General features: G+C 42.1%; 1 protein-coding gene across 1 annotated transcript in view; it reads left to right on the forward strand.

The window, feature by feature from the left end:
• Positions 1-1,995: 1,995 nt before the first annotated feature.
• nell2a (neural EGFL like 2a) overlaps positions 1,996-19,468 on the forward strand; it is a 63,715-nt gene continuing 46,242 nt past the window's right edge. The window contains exons 1-8 of the mRNA XM_071534706.1: positions 1,996-2,047; positions 2,357-2,479; positions 12,204-12,354; positions 13,976-14,149; positions 15,042-15,138; positions 17,530-17,602; positions 18,753-18,835; positions 19,251-19,379. Coding sequence (XP_071390807.1) covers positions 1,996-2,047; positions 2,357-2,479; positions 12,204-12,354; positions 13,976-14,149; positions 15,042-15,138; positions 17,530-17,602; positions 18,753-18,835; positions 19,251-19,379 — 882 coding nt within the window. The remainder of the gene's footprint in view (positions 2,048-2,356; positions 2,480-12,203; positions 12,355-13,975; positions 14,150-15,041; positions 15,139-17,529; positions 17,603-18,752; positions 18,836-19,250; positions 19,380-19,468) is intronic.

Below are 19,468 nucleotides of genomic sequence, written 5' to 3' on the forward strand. Positions count from 1 at the left end.
GAACTGTCCCCAGAATGGTATCTGCTGGCTACTTGATAACAGCCATCCTCCACTTGTCAGCCCAGTTTGACAGACCAGCACAGCCAACAAAAGACTTTCCCTGGGATCCAGGGATTGGCTGCAGTTTGTTGTGGACTTGGGATTGCCTCTGAACAGGCCTCCGTGAAAAGGCTTCGATTTATGTCCATTTGGCAGGAAATTTATTAGGATTCTGGGAAAATATAACTGTTTATCCTGCTTTTAGGGAAAAAAAATCTTCACTGGCATGGGCAATGATAAAATGGTTATGTTTCAAATTTGTAATTGGTCCCATGGATGAGGAGGATGCAAGAGGAGTAAACAAATATGCAGAGCACAAAGCATCTGTGCTCTATAAAAACGAATTAACAAGGCTGAGTCACACAGCCAGCCAGGCACTCCATTTCGATTCATTTTCATACCACCTGCCGAGAAGGCAAACTTCAACTTTACTGGATGACTTAACTAATAAAAGAAATTAAACTGTAGCAGCTTGGGACATTATGCTTACAAGAGGTCATAGCTCCTATCATAGAACAATTTGAATATTTGTGGGACCATGGTAAACGTGATATTATGCTTTGAGACAGTTGGTAAATAGCATGCTACAACTGATATGACATTTTCTCTATCATACAAAGGCACTCCTCTATCTTTCCCTGTTGAAAAATCACTTATAGGCAGTAATCATATGTAGACCTACATTTTTTTTTTTTTTTTTTAAATCTCCTACAATAGTCCTATAATATTCCTCCAATATTCCTATAGGGGCTTATTTGTATTTATTTGTATGTCTCTAAAAGTTATTTTTGTAAGGATGTGACCTTACTAAACGTTATATTATTCACTATAACAGTTGGTAAATACAGGCGGTACAAGTGCTATATTTTCTCATCATCATTCATTCATTACAAAGGCGCGTTCCTCTATGCTCCCTTGAGGAGAAATCACTATAATGTAATATTCCTGTGGGGACTAGTGAGATTAGTCTGTGGTGAATTTATAGTGACCTTATCATACATGGTAATTTAGCCTATTTTTTATCTCCCAAAGTGGTGTGATATTATTACTCAATATTATATAGAGGTTATTATAGTTTTACTGTGATATTTGCATGAATATAATGGAGGGGAAACCCACCTAAATTCAGTTTACCTTATCTTTTTAATTGCACAATAGAGTTTTCCCACTTTTACCAGGTCACTTTATAGTATAGATCATGATAAGCAGAGGAAAGGGTCTATGGAGAATTGATTTTTTCTTAAATATATTTGATTTTTGTTTATGTTGATGGTTGTTTGCCTCATAATGATCACCGATAGGAGGTGATCGTAGTTTCCCCGCCTTTTTATTTAACATCTCACTGGATATTTGTATAATATCCTTCTAAAATGTATCAAAGGGTTATTATAGTTCTTTCCCATCAGGGCCCACTGTACGTATTTCCCCTGCTTGGTGGACTTGAACAGGCCTAGTTGCAAGACATTTAAGAGCATTTTGGATTTACCAAGGGTTCTCTCAGCCGAGGCCACAAGGGGGCTTAATCGGTCCTCCCTCTCTCGCTCCTCGGCAGGGTTTCCTCCTTTCCCCTCCTCTCTCTCTCTCCACTCCTCCTCCAGTGGTCGCAGCTCTCATTCACACTGCTGTAGAGGAGCGTCTCTTGAACTGGTGAAGCAGCAGCAGCAGCAGCAGCAGCAGCAGCAGCTTGCTTTGTTACATCCTCTGTTACCCACCTGTGCCGCGGATGGTGCTGATGGAGCAGATCTTGCATTAAATGGAATAATTTGTATTTTTTCCCTCCCCGGATGTGTTTTGTTTGCATCACTGGGCATCTAAGTTGTGATGATGCCTTCTTTCAACATTTGGGATTGGTAATAGGCTTCTGAGCGAGGGTGATACATCATTCGCATGTGACTGAACAATACTGTCTCTTGGAAGTGGACAAAACATGGACTAATTTTTTTTTTTATATTCACCATGGGATTATTACAGCTATTTCTGGTCCTCGGTTTATTTTGCGCCGCCTCAGGTAGGGCACACGGTTGTCATTGATTATAGGGAGTATATTTTGCAATATGTAGGCTATATGATGGTAAAGAGAAATCCATAATAATAAATTACGCGAGGTTTTTGTGCAATGTTTTTGAATATTTTGACAATTGTCCTCTCTGTTTCTCTAAAATGATTCGCCTACTTGATAAAGCAGCTGTCACAATAACCACCTATCTCCTCTCCTGACACCAGTGGGCTGGGAATTGTTTATGGCATCACAGGTGTCTTAACCTACTAATATTACAACACTAACAATAACATTATTGTTTTTGCAAATTAGTTTTAGGTTTCGGGGTTGACCCTGCCCTGCGCATCAGCGTGTTTGATGAACTAACGCTTGGAGATGGCTTTGATGGAGTTACTCAGGTCCAGGGCTTCCACAGCGAGTCTAGAGCTTTCCACTTCCAAGGTACAGTAAGACTCTCCATGTATTTCTGTGCTTAGTTGTGGAAGTTGAAAAGAAAATGTCTCAACAGATAGCATGATGATGCATGTGACAAAATGATGATCAAACTTGCCCTGTTGAACGTTTTGAAAACTGCCAGTCACGGACATTGCTATATTTTATACTCTTTTGTTTGAACAGCTCATAAGACTATAAAATGCATGTCCAGTGATCCAGTGATCAGTCCATCTGATTGTGTGATGCATAATGTAACTATAGTGCTTTTTGGGAGGATGTCATATCATCTGATAATAATGTAAACCTAGATGCTATTTTTACTGTCCATAGTTGTGTCCATAGACTGTCAGCGCTAACATACAGTGGATTTGCAGTTTTCTGTTATAATGGGGCTGTGTTTGGGGGCCCTTAGACTGCCACCTGCCCAAACAATAGGCAATGTCTAGGTCCCCATGAAAAAGAGGCGGGGGGTGCAGGGGAGAGCAGAGGGGGAGAGATGGGACAAACACGCAAAGAATCATAGAAAGAGTGAGCATAATCAGATTAGTCAGGAACAAAACCCTGCGTTCACGGAGATGCAGGATGTGAGTCTGGATGGTGAATGGGCCTCAGCCAGACTTGCCCATCAGTGACCTTTCTGAGTCTGACGTCTGTGAGCTGTCTGAACAGTTTCTATACCCCGGGATGTGAAAGGGTACAACAGTGAACCAGTACTGAAATGTCCATGTTGTCAGTTGTAACGCAGTGTGTAAATATGTTAGCGGGTTGTTAGTTGAGTTAATGGCACTGCGGAAAATGGAGTTGTCAAAGCTGCTGTCACACTGTAGTTTTATACACTGTTGTGTTGATGGCATATCTTAGTTCACTGATGACAGACACTGATTACAATCCAGAGGAGACTGCTAACGGCCCCACCACAGCGCTGGAGATGGCTATCATAACCCAGCCAAATGTAGCAACAGAGGAAGTTGCTTTTAGCAATCCAGATCAGTGGCAAAACCAAAGACATGGCAACATTCAAATCTTTACAAGCAGGAGTTCACATCTCATTACAGATCATATCTTGTACCAAAGTGACAATGTTGTTTTGGGACACAGACACACCACAAAGTCATTTGTCTACATTTCTCTTCTCCTCCTGCTTGCTGATATCTTCTAATCTCCAGCACAGCAGCTGAGACAGCAGCACTTCTGCATGGAGCAGCAACTCCAGCAGCTCTCTGTGAAGGCAGGCCATTTGATGTCCTCTGTGCAGACGACACTCAGAAGTGCTCTACCCAGGCAGGTAGCGAGATGGAGAGAGAGAGAGAAGATGAGCAAGAGAGCTATCGAAAGAAGCTCCCCGGCTTTTTTTACCAACTGATGTCACAAAATAGAAAACACGACTGTTCCGCGACGGGCATCTCTCTGTCAATACGGCCCCTTATTTCTCTGCATTACCTTTGAGCAGACTTTAAGTGCACTCAATTACCCAGGCAGAGAAGGCGGTGTGTTATTTATGGCAGAGCTTGCCTACATCATTCATTTGGGATGTCTATGTTAAGTCAACGACGTTGGCTGAGGGGGAGGCAGGGAGAGGCGTGCAGGCAAAGCAGACCGGAGCCCCTGTGTGCTGTGTGCTTGTGCTCAGAAATAGAGAGGGAGAGGTAGAGCGAGATGCAGAAAGAGTGAGGGGGGAAGACAGAAAGAGGGAGGGAGGGAGGGAGAAAGAAACAGAGAGAAAGAAACAGAGAGAGAGAGAGAGAGAGAGACAGCGAGCAGAGCTGTCTACCAGCTGTTCGATAGACTTTGCTGATCCCACATGTATGGCTGCTTGGCTGGCTGGGACCAGCAGACAGGCCCACGGTGACATTCCGACGCTCATTAGATAGCAGGCTGAACACATCCAAGGCTGTCCCTTCCTCTGCCTGCCTGCCTGCCTGCCTGCCCGAAGGGATGGCTGTTATCTCTGGGTGCTGGGTGGAGAGGAGGAGGAGGAGGGGTAGATGGGGAGAATGCTGAAAGAGTAGGAGGAGGGGATGGAGAGGGTGTGGGGGAGAGAGAGCAATTCACAGCATATAAATGTCTGTGTGTGTGTGTAGATAAACAATTGAGTGTGCACATACTGGTATGTATGGTATATCTTTGTATCTACATCTGTGTCTGCCAGAGAATGTTATTTTTTTGTCTGAGAAAGAGAAAGAGGAGAGCGGTGAGCTGAGGGGGATTGCTGTTTAGCGCACCCCCCGCTGATGCCTTTGAAGGTAGCTGTCAGTGCTACATTGCATGGCATTAGGAGAGGTGGACCTCAGGGACGGGCATAATAGAGCAAGAGAAATGCCCCAGGCTACGCTTCTCCCACCTTATTAGGCCAGGTGGTACTCTGCCACACCAGAAAGTCATCATACGATTAGCCTTCCCCCCACATCACGCCTTAATTGTGAAGTGAGTGATATCTAGACATAGATTACATGTTATAGTACAACGACCACACCCAGAAGAATCCCAAATTTTCTACCTTTTGTACCACCCCCCACCCCCCTCCCTCCCTCTCAACACACACACACACACACACACACACACACGCACGCACGCACGCACGCACGCATGCACGCACACACGCACGCACACGCACACACACGCACACACACACTCTCTTTGTTTGGCTACATGCATTTGCACCAAACATATTCTAAGTACAAACAACACAGTTGCTAGAAGCATTCTCTTAGCTGCAGCAGAAGACTCCTCTCTTTGTTGGTGTGTGTGTGTGTGTGTGCGTGTGTGTGTGCATGTGGATGTGTTTGAATCCAGTCTGTGTCAGAAGCATGTTCTTACTGAGACTGAACACTGCCAGTGAGCTGTTTCTGTGTATCTGGTGGTGATTATGTCCCTGACTGCAGTGACACTGAAGTGTAACGGGATGGAAGAGACTCATTTATTATACAGCAGTGCTGTGTGTGTGTGTGTGTGTGTGTGTGTGTGTGTGTGTGTGTGTGTGTGTGTGTGTGTGTGTGTGTGTGTAATTGTGTGTGTGAGGGAGAGAGAGACAGAGGGACTAAGTGTGTGTGTGTGTGTGTTTATGTGTGTTTGTGTGTGCATGAATGTGTGTGTAAGAGTGCCAATCAAAAGTATGTTTCTGATGTGAGGTGCCAGCTGCTACAGCACATTCCTAAACTCTACAGGTTATGATAAACTGGACTATTGTACAACATTGTAAGCCAATGGCAAGCAGGCAGCAGGAGGACCCCATGTAAGTATTACAGTATCTGGAAGTCGGGTGTCGTTTGGCCCCTCCCCCGATTACTTCACATCTTTTTTTTACAGTCTATGCTTTACATGCTTTTCACAATGGCACGGAAAGTGCCAAGAGATAGATGTTTATGGGCGCTGACATATTGCTTCATGGAGCTGTTTTTTTTTTCTCGTGAACATGCCTGAGCTGTGAGGGGGATGGGTGGTGGGGGACTTTGGGTAGAATTCAGCAGTGGAACTGAATTTGCTACCAGTCCTACCTGGGCTGCAATGTTAGATTCGCTATTGCCTGTGTAGGCAATAGCCTACATTAGCTTAGTTATTCTGGAACAACAGCTTACTTGCTTGTGAACGTTACAGTGTATCTCCAATGTAGAACGGTAAAAGTACAAAACATGTCTTTTACAGTCCCACAGGTGAATCCACAAGACATTACTTGTTATCAAAAACAGGAGTAAAATCTGAATAATAATGAATAAGAATAAGTAAAACGGTATAGCTCCAATCCACTGGCATTAATCCAAGTTCATTTATTTATCCTATATAGCCCTTCATCACAAGCATGTCTCAAAGGACTTTACAAAGAATGAGCCTACCTAGATCTAACTAATCAACAATCAATCACAGAACAACATGGTGTAATACAGAATGCAACAAAATAAAACACGAGGAAGCAAAACAAAGCACAAAATAGCATGTTGGAGGGGCAGACAAGCCTAGCTAAGCCACCAGCCTTAGACCCTCAGTGCAAGGAAAACCTCCCAAGAAAACCTTATTAGGAACAAATGAGAGAAACCCTGGGTGGGCCGAGTCAAAGAGGGAACCCCCACTGGGACGGCTGGGCTTGCAAAAGGTGCCGGGACAAAACAATAAAATGGACAGTAACATGACCGATAACACGGTGCACCGATGCATGATGATAGAACACAGGCTAGGGAATTTCTTGTAGAGACAGTATTGATTACTACAATACCTACAATATATGAACAATAAATTAAGATTAAATTATTACTACTCGGTGTAAGGTGCTATACAGTGCTGGATTAACAGGTGCTTTTATATATTTACATCCAGGAGATGTCTCAAAACGCTTGCACTGTTCACGCGGCAGCTTGTAAATTCTACTGTATATTTTGCCATTTGTCTCACTGCAGTTTCTGTTGCAAGATGTATTATTCTGTTATGTTGCCCAAAAAGTCGCCCAGCCTTTCAAAACAGTGATTGACATTATCCAGAAGTCCCTCCAGCCAAAAAGTGTTTTGTTTGTTGCCCTCTCAGGCGAAGCTGATCCTGGGTTCCACTCAGACGCACTGATGGGGATGGAGGGAGAGATATTTCTTCCCCCCCCCCAGGCCAATATAGAGTTGATTGGCTGGGAGGCTGACACCAGCTCTGAGTATGTGTGAATGTCAGACAGGCGGTCACTGAGGAGGCGATCTGAGAGTTGGGGAGAAATTGCTGGCCAAAGCAGTCCTGGAGGTGCCCTTGGCTCGGTTTAGTATTTGTTCCAGGAGAGCGGACACTCAGTGGGGGGAGATGGTCCTCCGAATGCAGATTGCCTGAGCGCAGAGGAATATTCAGGAGCTGTAACAACTAGCTAAAGGGTGTGTGTGTGTGTGTGTGTGTGTATGTGTATGTGCATTCATCTTTGTGTTAGCCCATGTGTCTGCATATCTCTGGGGCGGTCTTTTTCTTTGCATCTGTATGAGTCAATGTGTTGGGAGTTAAAGGCTAGTTTCTGTTTGTGTATGTCTACACCTGTTTGTGTTTGTGTGTGTGTTTGTGCTTGCGTGCTCGTACCTTTGTGTGTGTGTGTGTATGTCTCTGCTTCTGTATGTGTATATGTACATGCATGGATATGCGTGCGCTGTGACAGTAATGAAGGGTTTGGAGTTTGCTGCTGGTGGAGAGTTTATCATTACTCTAATCCCTCTGGAGAGATCCCACGCACATCCCTCTCCACGCTCAGACCCGCAGATAAAATGTGTCGTTGGAAACATGCTCTATCATTTGTCAAACAGGAAGCATTATGCAATAGAAAAAAGTGTTGTTTTTTTTTTACAGGATTTATTACATTACTTGTGCTCCTTCCTCTGCTTATTGGATCATTGTGTTTGTTCTGACCCTCTTGGCCCTGTGTGTTTAGTGTATCGCATGGCTTGCTTGCTGTGTACTGGTTGAGAGATGGCTTATTTGCAAAATGTCGATGAAGAGGAGTTGTTGCAAAGGCGTGGGCGGTGTTATTTTGTTTTGGCAATCCACCAGAGACCAAACAATGAAAGTCCTCATTATTCACATACAAAAGTGGCTATGATCTTGTCTGATATCAGTAATACTGTTTTCAGTCACATTTTCCTCCGGGAAATAATTAAATTGAAGCCTAATGCACGTAATGAACGTAATATCCTGGAGAGGTTGTTCATTTTTGAAGGCAACCTCTCTTCCCCTTCCAGTATAAGAGCCCATATTCTTTAAATACAGGTAGAAGTAAAAGCAGTGTGTGAGAAAAGGATTGTGGCATAGCTGGGTGTATCTGGGCTCCCAAGCTGTGCTGCAGGGCACCTGTTCTAAATGCTAAACGTGTGAGCCAGTGATTGGTGCAGCGCTGCCAATACACTTCCATGAGAATGCAGTGCTGGGGGTGGAGGGATTTACAGCTGTGTGGGGACTAGGGGTCAGACAAAATAAGACTGCATTAGACAGTTTGAGATTAGAAGTGAAGCTGAGGGATGGAAAGCGTGGCTGGAGTGAAACCATTAAAGCGCAATGTATCCAGGAGATAAGATTAGGCTGTAGCCCAAAGCTGTGCTTCCCAGGGATGCTGTTGAGCCCGAGGCTTTTGGAGATCTCCAGTCAGTTGGTACATCTCTGTGCCTCAAAAACACTGTTTTCTCACAATGATCTGGCCTGCAACTTTGCATAGCCCGTAAACAACCAGGATAAATGACGAGAGCCATGTTATTGCATTGAAATTTGTGTTGATTGGAATTTTATGTGTTGGAGGATCATTTTCAAGCTATTTTGTGTCAGTATCTCACATCAGAGTGGTCGTTAGGAGCAGGTGGCTGCCCCATCCAGGCGCCTGCCAATAGATAATCGACCAATGGTTCCCTCAGCAGGGGCACATTGATTTGGCAGAAGTGGAAGCTGGCCCTGTCATCACAGCACACACTCATCCACTCCTCTTTCATGTATGTTTTTAGGAATGCAGGGATATTATCGGTACAGTCGTCGTAATCCTCGTTTGTGTGCCTGAGCAGGGATCCTGGTGTTGAGACCATCATGCATTAGCATCTCCACAAAAAGCCAAGCTCATCACTCCATCCAAATGAGACGGTGCCTTCAAATCCCTCCCAGATCCCATCTGAAGCAGCCCTTTCCCCTCAAGGTGGAGGAGTCGCCCCCTCCCAGATCAAAGGCTCATGGCTGGCAAGCTGTGAAGCTGCTCTGTGGTGGGCTTTTAGAGACCCTTGGTCCTGACCATCCCCCTGCCTCACCATCCTTCTGCTGTCAGTGTGGACTCCACCCTTCCACCTGCTCCCTCCCTCCTTCCCCATCGCGCCCATGATTGAGATGTCAGTGTGGTCCCTTATCGTAGGCCTGTCATAGTCATACGCATCCATACTGAGCTCTGGCAGTAGACTGACCAGTGCATATTGCCATCTGCATAGTGAATCTAGTTTGGCTTGAGCTCATCTTTGTATTAAAAGTGGCAAATGACTAATATATCTCAGTCTCACATAGAGATTTTTTGTAATTATCAACGAAAAAATATATATTTTGTAGCTGTAATTACGTTTTAGTACAACAGTACAAATAAATTCCAGTAATGTCCTAGATTATTGTGAAAAATGGTCACTTGGATTTAATTATTAAGTGGTTTTCTGTGGATGGCAGCAGGTCATTGCTAGGCAGAGGACTCTTGTTGCCGTCATTGGGCCATCTGTCCCACCTCAGCCAGTGACGCTGAAATGATGCTGCACTGGCAGTGCAAAGTGCATGAAATCATGTACTGTATATCTCTCTGGTGGGGCAAAAAAACAGACAGGATTCTTGTTTTGACAGAAATGATAGCGTGTTCCCCATGGGGTTGATACATCCGTGGTTGAAAGTCGCCATCAGAAAAATGCTAATGCTAGCATGCTAACTCCTTCCTGTAAGACTACTGAGAGGTGAAAAAGTGCTGTTAATTTCAGCACGTTATCATTGTATCCTATATAACCATTGAACATACTATGCACTTCTGGTATGCCAGGCTTCATCATGGCCTTGTTTGCGGTTTCAGTTCGCATTGTGTTAATTGGCTACTCCCACCAGCTGGAAGTAATGTTAATACACTGAGGAAAAGCCGCACGTAGCTTCCTGGAGCGCTTAAGTGTGCCAGGGCATCTTGCATGCATCCCATAGCTGGAAGTGAACTCTTTGATGTGATCGCTTCTGAGAAACGTCATCATTTATTGATGCTTCCATTAAAGTAGCATAGACGTCTGTGTAGAGTTGGGGAGGAGGAAGGGGGCACACTGGTGGGAACAGAAGCTTGCTAGCTAACTAGACAGAAAATGCCCTCCTCTCCACACCAGCAGCCTTACCCTTTCACTTCGTCTCCCCAAATCCCCAGTCTCATATCTCCGTTCCTTCACCAAACCAAAGTGAAAAGGTGCACGAAGCGAAGCTGTGAGAGACTGATATGATTTTTGGGATAGCTGATACATGCTGGCCTATGTTGTAGGATTTGGTAGCATCAAGCTGTGATCTGGTGGATAATTTCAAGTTGTGTTTGAGGTGGACTTTGTTACATCTTCAAACCACATAGGCTTTAAAAAATGCAATGTGACTGATGCCTTAATGTGACAATCATCCTCATCATCATCAAAAGTCTTGAGGTTGTCAGTATTACTGACAAAATCAAAATGGTCAACCAAGTTGCAAAATTGAGTAAAATAATTCTTTAGTCTTTTGCAGCTGTCTTAGACAAAGCTGAAGTCGGTTGTCGCCTTGCAGCTTCTTATAAGCAAATTAAGGTAAAATTTGCGGGGAAACCTAAATCTGTTTTCTAACCCTGTGAAAAACTCATTTTTCACATAACATTTTAACATAATTTAGTTGAATTGTTTAATATTAATAACAATGAGATACACTTCAATTACAGTAGGTTTTAAAATGTTTTCCATGTATAAAGTCAAATTCATCAAGCGTTTATGTGAATACACTAAATATTTATATGGCTGTTAAAATCCCTTCAAAATCATGTTCTTGATACTGTACAGACATGTTTCCCTACCTCAGTTCTCCTGCTGCTCTAAGATGTCAGTATCAATAATTTGAAGACTAGTAGTCTTATTTAATTATTACCATCCTTCCAAAGCTGCTCTGCAAGGTTCAAACATTTATGTACAGCTTCATTACTGCTAAGAGGCTGGATTGGTTTTTAATTTCTGACTGTTTTGGACAAAGCTGAAGTTGGCCTCCGATTTGCAGCTTCTTATTTGTAAGTTAACCCTAAATATGTTTCTAACCCCGTAAAACATGTGAATACATGCATATTTCACTTCAGCTATAACATATTTTAACATCATTGTTTTCATTCCAGAAATCTACAAGTTAATAAAATATTTCTGGACAGATACAACAACTGATTTATTAGCTCATATTATATTTTCAAACCACATCACCTCTACCCTGGCCCAAAGGGCTAATATGTGAAATATTTCCATTATTGTAATTGTATGTAAATGTTTGAGGCATTCAGAGTGGCTGCTGAAGGAATAGTGAGACCAATAATAATAAACGAATACCACTGGTATTCAAATTACTGAGAGCAGGAAAATAATTGAAGTAGAGCAGACAGGAAAAATTGCTGTAGAATAGGAAAGAACGTGATTATAATGGGACTTTGATGGGAATGGGAATTTTTTATATATACTCATAAACTCTCTCACACAAATTCTATGAATGACTTCATAAATGGGAAATGCACATTTTGAAACTCTCTTAACCCACTGTAACTGACATCTGTTTTACTTTGTGTTTTCATAAACAAACCTTGACAAATTTAAAATCCACTTACACTCATTTTGTCACATCTTCAACCTTAGTATCAAGAACACTACCAGTCAATTTGAGAAATAAATAATCTGTCCAATTCCTTGTTATGTTTTGTAATGATGATGCTCTCTTTAACACTATACAACAGCTGAAATGAGGGAAACCAAAACCAAAACCCCAGTCAAAGCTTACTGATTCACAACATCAATGAAATAACTGTGTGAAAACTAGAACTACAATTATGGTGTTTCAGAGATAAAGGAATTCCCCACTGTCAATACATCTTGCAAAAGTCTTAGTATGATTATTTAAACATGAATTTTAAACGACTATTGTTAGTGTTGTTGTTTTTTCCTTATGTAATGTTATGTCTTGATGGGGAAACATGAACTTCACTGATCTCCGAGGGGAAATCGGTCATAATAAATACCTCATATTCCTGTCATTCCAGGTTCCTCCAGGGAAGTGAAGGCTCCTGTGGAGGTTTCAGAGCGGATGGTCCAGAAGTTGAGAGGCAAGAGTGAGTTTACTGTGCTGGTGACTCTCAAACAGGAACACCTCAACTCTGGGGTCATCCTCTCCATCCACCACTCTGAACAGAGGTATGATCAGTGTTACAAACGGAAAAAAAAAATACACTTCACACATTATGAAGTTGTAAACAAGTTTTTCCTTAAGTAATTGTACACATGACAACACAGTGGTTTGTAAAGTGTGGTACATCTTCAAACAAATAATACTCACTTAGAATATGTTTAATAATGTGTTTCAAAATATACAGAATTTTCATGAGCAGCCAAAATATATTTTGGATATGCTTGCAGATATATTTACAGTACATAGGGAAGAAATTATTTCTAGTGTCCAAAACATATTTTGAATGAATGTCAGACACATGCACAAAGACTGTACCTGTATACATGTACATTACAAATACAAATACATTTTTATCAACATCTAAAGATATTCTGAAGTTTATATGTGATGTTTTTGCAGTATGGGATGACACTGCCAGAGCTAGAGCCCATACAATTTCATGCGAAGAACAGTAAAACTATCTATAAAGGCGTCCAAACACCACTGAGTAAACATAATTTGTATTCTGAATTTTGTCATATTAGCAGGGTCTGTATTATGTTGATTGAGGCCTGGAACATGAACATTTGGATGTTTTACTCACCAGTCGAGTAAACAAAGCAAATCACACTGCATGCCAACATATTATTCACAGTCCATCAACGATCCAAACATTGTGTCTGTAATCGTGGATCGAAAAGTGATGAGAAACTAGCTGCAGTTAGCATGCTAATGCTTTTCCATTAGTTTGTGGTAGCTGAGCTGTTGGAAGATCAGAGCAGCAATCTGAGTTTCACATAATGTGTTGATTGAACTGTGTGTACATTGAAGTCAGCCCTGAGAAGAGACCTCACACAGATGTTAATGACTTTCCCCAGTGCTGATTAGCTTTTCCAGCCGTTCAAATGCGACAAAATAGTGCTGCACCGTTTCATTTGGAAATGAGGCGAGGATTTCTTCAGTGTCAGACAGAAGCGTTAGCTGGTGCATTTGTGTAGCCAGAATGAATGTGCATGCGTGGCTGAGGGAGAGTAAATCTATTAGATGTGGTTTGTAGATAAATCAATTCCACTGCTACACTTATGTGAGTGTCTATTTTTCTTTTGAATAATGTTTAAAGCAAACGACTCTAGTTTAAATAAGTCTGTCTTTAAAGGCAGGGCTGATGACTGCATATTGGCAGCTCTTTCCATTAGTGTCACTATGCTGGGAGAAATCTCAGTGGTGTGGAGAACAGGACTCTCCCAGAATACCAATGTCCCAAAGTGATGAGTTGAGCCCCTCCATGTGGACCATTGTTGTGTGTTGCTGATGTTGCACTTAACAGCCACATAGTACCATTAGGCTGGCCTATTGATGTGATTAAATTCTGAATGTTGTTGAAAATCTAGGGAGATGTGAGTGCATTGCTTGGAATTGAGTGATGTGTTCATCTTTTACCGCTGTGTTGAGAGGAGCCCTGAGTTTAGACACTTTGATTATAAACCCAGGTGATGCATGCAGGTTTTTGTGTGAACCGAAATAAGGGTTCAGTTCAAGTTATGAGGCTTTGACACAACAAAGATATACTGTAAATTCCCAGCTAAGGTGTCATTGTATGGATGTTACTGGAAGCGGGTCGGTGGTACTTGTGCTTTCCCTCTGCAGGTTCCTGGAGCTGGAGAGCAGCGGCCAGCGCAGTGAGGTGCGTCTTCACTATCGTACCAAAGGCCAGCAGGCCCACATTGAGGTGTTCCCTTATAGCCTCGCTGATGACCAGTGGCACAAGGTCTCTGTTGCCGTCAGCGCCTCCCATGTCGTACTGCACGTCGACTGCAACAGGTAGGTTGCTGGCAAGTGACACCATACTGTGGCTTAGGAGAATACTGGAGTATGACTGGCTGGAAGGGAGTCCTTCAAATTAATTTAACATGTCGTATAACCAGCTTTCCTCAACTTTATTAACTTTTTAAAATAATACGGGAAAACTACAGGCATGGTTTGCTCCAGTGTTTCCAAAAATAATAAATTTAAAACAAATGATTTCTAGTCTCAAGATACATGTAAAAGGTATGTTTACATGTATCTTGAGACTAGAAATCATTTGTTTTAAATGCCTGCCATGCCTGTAGTTTTCCCGTATTATTTAAAAAAGTTAATAAATGATTTCTAGTCTCAAGATACATGTAAAAGGTATGTTTAGCTGTCACATAATATCTGTCTTTGTATCAAAAGCTTAAGAAAAAAAAGTGTCAGTTCAAAAGATGAACAAACTAGTAGTGGGGTGACAGTGTTTCGGTAGAGAACGCCGTGCTGTTGTTATAGACGGACCTTTTAATGGAACATTCCTGTCATTCCTGTTGTTGTGGAAAGAATTTCTTCATTAAGTTATCATACAATTGTTCAAAATGTATCAGTCTCATACACACACACAGGCACACACACAGACACACACAATGCAGGTGTGTAAAGAATTAAAAAGTGTGAAATTATTTCCAGGCATGTAAAAGCTAAAACTCAGTGCAAAGTTTGGAAAGGATCTGTAATTACACCAAAACAATGTGAACTGCTTGCTCTAAGTATCAAACCTACCCATTGTAAGTCACTCCGGATAAGACCGGCTAAGATGTAATTGTAAACCATGTAGAGTTGCTAGTTGTATGATTGCCTGCAGTGAGTTTGAAGGCCATATTGAGATTTTAGCTGTTGAAAAGTTAATGTATTTGTTCTGCAGGATCTATGAGCGGGTGGTGGAGATTCCCTACATGGACGTACCTGAGGATGCTTCCTTCTGGCTTGGACAGAGGAACGGCGCTCATGGCTTCTTCAAGGTTGGCATTGTTTTTCAAAAACTTTCCTCACAGCATATAAACTTTGATGCACGTGATGTGATGCGTTTGTGATATGATCAGTGATAAATGATTCAGAGCGGTGAGAGCAAGTAATGCATTTCGGCTGCTGCACTATGCTTTCGCCCCATACTCAATCTTGGTCTGTATCTCCACCTCCTTGTTTGCCTTGTTTGGTTTTATTTATTATGGCTGGTGGATTTAATTGCATGCATTTCTCAAGACTTGCCATTGTAATTTCAGGGTTGCTCTGCCTACCCTAGGAATTGACATTTTTTTGTCATTGTTTGTTCCCTCCCCTTAGTCTGCTGCTAAACCCAGTGTAATTATCCCAGCAACCCTCACAACGCTGATTTGGGGAAAAAATCATTAAATGGCCTCTGGACTATGCTCATTAAGCTTAGTCTATAGCCTATTGTTTATCTGACACAGAGACATATGTATATTGCCTCTCCCAGACTGGCTTGCACTCTACAATTTCCCACTTGGGGAGACATGTCAGGGTATAATGATGGCTTATCAGCAACCGCAACTATTTTAATCAGTCTGGTGGTAAGCAAGCTTTGTGTTTGATGGTGACATCTATAGCAGGTTATGAGATGGTGTATGTGTGTGTGTGTGTGTTTGTCTATGTGTGTGTGCGTGCCTGTCTGTAAATGTGCTTTGCGCATGTGTCCTGGCTGTTGAATTTCCCGTGTGTTAATTGGCAGATGAAAGAAGACTTGGAGGTCACCCACTAATCTTGTCACGTAGCCGCGTCTCTCCTTGCCTCTCTCTGAAGCCCTGATTAGTGGCTAGGAAAGGCACATCTCCTTTTAAAACACGCTGCTTCATTAGTACACATGCATTCACGCGCGCACACACACACACACACACACACACACACACACACACACACACACACACACTGTCTTTGTCTCTACGTGGGTGTCAGTTGAAGACAAGAAAATACATCCTTAGCAGTGATGGTGAAGACTTTTCTTAGAATGAGTTTATCTACACTTCCATTTAACTTGTCAATAAACATCTTCTCTGCAGCGTACACACATTGTAAGATATAGACATTTTTCGACATTTCCGTTTGGTAGAAAATTCACTTAAGTAAGTTGAATGCCACCAGGGATGCTGTTTTCCACAAATACACATTTCCATAACAGATGGGACCACCATTCACCATCAAAGTCCCACTTGTTACTGCATGCTTGCAGCAGTGTCATTGATAGAGAGGAATCATTTGGAAAATTAAAAATGTCCTCTCTATTAGCTGGCAGAAGGTGCAAGGCGTAATCTGGCAACCGGCTGTTTGAGAGACATGAGCTTTGTGTTACAACACTCTCATTTGGTTCTGCTTAACAGCATTCAAAAAAGCATAAGCTGCATTAGTCACTGTAGTATAGTCACAGCATAGATGAAGTATAGAAATGTGTATGATGGCTACAAATATATGTATAGTTTCTCTGGTTTCATTACAAGTTTAATAGACACAACTCCTATCTTCTTCCATTTCAGCGTTGTTGCCATGAAAAATCAGCAAATCATTTCCCCAGGATTTTAAATTTATGGCCGGTAAATTGAAGTGGCAAGACAATTTAAAAAACAATTTCTCCTAAGTTGCACCGCTCCACTTCTGTATGGGAAATAAATGCACTCAAGGAATGAAATGGGCCAGGTTACCATGGCGACAGAGTGTCTGTGTGTGCATGTGTAAATGTGTATGTGTGTGTGTGTGTGTGTGTGTGTGTGTGTGTGTGTTTGGGGTTCGGCCACAGGACGAGAGGCTATCAAGTGGGACCTTTGAATCAAATTGAATCTGTATGTCCTGGTTATGCTTATCAGAAGAGATTGGGGAAAAAATAAAAATTGCTTCTACGTACATGACTCTAACATCATTGCTTCACTTAGCATCCTGTCGGTGTCCAGTTATGAGATGGTTTGTCAGAGCGGCAACCTAGGAAACATATTATCTCAGAACTAACTTTGTCACTCTTTCTCTCTCTTCTGGGACTGAACAATGAATTTCCACTTTCACTGTGTTTAGTTTTTATGGGGTGCAGCATTTACCAAGGCTCTCATAAATCAGTTTGTTGGTTTTGTGTTTGCATGTTCTTGTGTTTGCTTGTGTTTCGTGTTCACTCGTGTGGAAAATGTACATTCGAGCGCACATAGAGACCACATGCCGCCCTCTCAGCATCCTCATCCACTTTCTACACATTAACATGCTCCATCTCATTTTTATTACCCATCCATTTTCTTTAAGGTTTGGTTCTCCTTGATCAAGTAAGTCGAGGGTACTTTACCTTATGTGAAACGATATAACGGGGCATTTTTTTCTGCTGTAACCTTGCACGCGCGTGTGTGTGTGTGTGTGTGCAGGGAGTGATGCAGGACGTGGAGATCCTGGTGATGCCGCAGGGTTACATCTCACAGTGTCCAGATCTTAACAGAAGTGAGTGCAGTCTCTTTCTTCTCATCCTAAAGGAGCATGTAACTCTTTGAACTCTTCTTTGCACCTACCTTGTATGTAATTTATCCCTTCAATTCTGTAAAGGTTCTAGTCACTGGAGTGGAACAGCTGTAAAACAGCTTGGCAATTGGGAAAGCGTGTTTTCCCCGTAGTGTCCCTCAGCGAAACTTTGGGTGATGCTAAAGGTTATTTAATTTGATAGTTTAATTGAGATATAATAAACAGGTCTACACAAATCAATCAATTGGTCAATCAATCAGTAATAGGGAAATTACCCTGTCTTTCCTGTGCAGGTGTGGCATGACTTTGATGTAATGCAACTTTATGTGGCCTCTTTTGAATTCACCTGTCAACAGTGAAAAGGCAAAGCAAATCAGTAGCCTGTCACTCACTCTTATGAATTTTGACATCAGTCTCAAACTCTCCATATCAAAATGAAGGGCTCTGAGTATAGGTGGAGCCACACACCCCCATCCCCCTAAGTCTATTGATTATCAAATTCTTATTTCAGCCTGACTTTAAAGTAGTGATCTGCAAGATTCTTGTTTTGTTTTTTGTGGGAGTTTTTTTGGCGACATTTTTTAAGATAAGCATTACTGTTATATTTTTGTGCTGAACTTCCCAGAGATCACTTGCCAGTACTGTGATGTGTTTTTCCTTGGGTTTTCTGTTGATGAAGTTTGAGTTTCTGTAGGTGATGCTCTTTTTTTGTCTGTTCTCGCTGCTCTTGCTAACTACCCAGTTCTTCCTCTATTTGTTCCAAACAAACCCCTGTTATGTTGCTGGGGATGAAAAATGCATTACTTCCTGTGCACCAGAGGATTTTTCCCAGGAAAGAGCTACCAGACATCTGAAGTTTAGAACTGCAAATGTAAAAACTTTCATAAACTGGGTAAAAGTTGATTCAGTATGGAGTTATATCAGAGTGGAGAGTAGCAAAAAGGACATTTATTTAAATGAAAATGTTGCAGATTATTACTTTAAAGTATTATGAACACTATTTCCATCTATTCTAGCATATAATGTTTTATGTTAGAGCCTTGTCTATTCTTTTATTTGTAATTATTGTCTGTCAAGTCAGTGCATCCCATCATATCCTGTGTACTAAAATATATTGCCTCTTATATCCCAGCATGCCCCACCTGCAACGATTTCCATGGACTTGTGCAGAAGATCATGGAACTGCAGGATATCCTTGCCAAAACATCCAGCAAGGTAATGTCATGCCATATAATGTAAAATTGTGAAAATTTGAGACTTAGTTAGTCTCAGTCTTTTAATCCAAATTTTAATTGTACTGTCAGAATTATTAATTATGTTATGGTGTAAAATGTCTGCTCATACCCTGGGATTAAATGTGTTTCTGCTGTTAACATTCACTGCAACAGGCGTTTAGAGACACATTAACATTGGACACCGGCTACTGTCTTTTCTGCTCCCATGCAGTGATTGTGGGCGTAGAAGGTGTTGATGGTGTCTAACACACTTAACCTTTCTGATACCATTGGGTTGCCCACAATATGTTCTATGAAGCCGTGTCTGCTACTTGTGAATATAGACAGATGATGAGGCTCAGTCTCTCTTCTTCTCTCCTTCTCGCCTTTGTTTTTTTTGGGGACGGTGCGAGCAGCTGTCCAGGGCGGAGGAGAAGATGAATGGGCTGGATGGCTGCTATTGTGAGAGAACCTGCAGCATCAAGGGGGTCGTCTACAGGGAGGACGAGGGCTGGACAGATGGCTGCAGGAACTGCACATGCACGGTGGGGCTTCACACACGTGTGCTTGTGTGTGTGTGTGTGTGTGTGTGTGTGCGTGTGCGTGTGTGTGTGTGGGAGAGAGAGAGAGCAGG

The sequence above is a fragment of the Centroberyx affinis genome, unplaced genomic scaffold (assembly GCF_046629955.1).
Source record: "Centroberyx affinis isolate AG114_WGS23_722 - 3 ecotype Tasmania unplaced genomic scaffold, CSIRO-AGI_Caff_v1 ptg002607l_1, whole genome shotgun sequence".
NCBI classification, from domain to species: Eukaryota; Metazoa; Chordata; class Actinopteri; order Beryciformes; family Berycidae; genus Centroberyx; species Centroberyx affinis.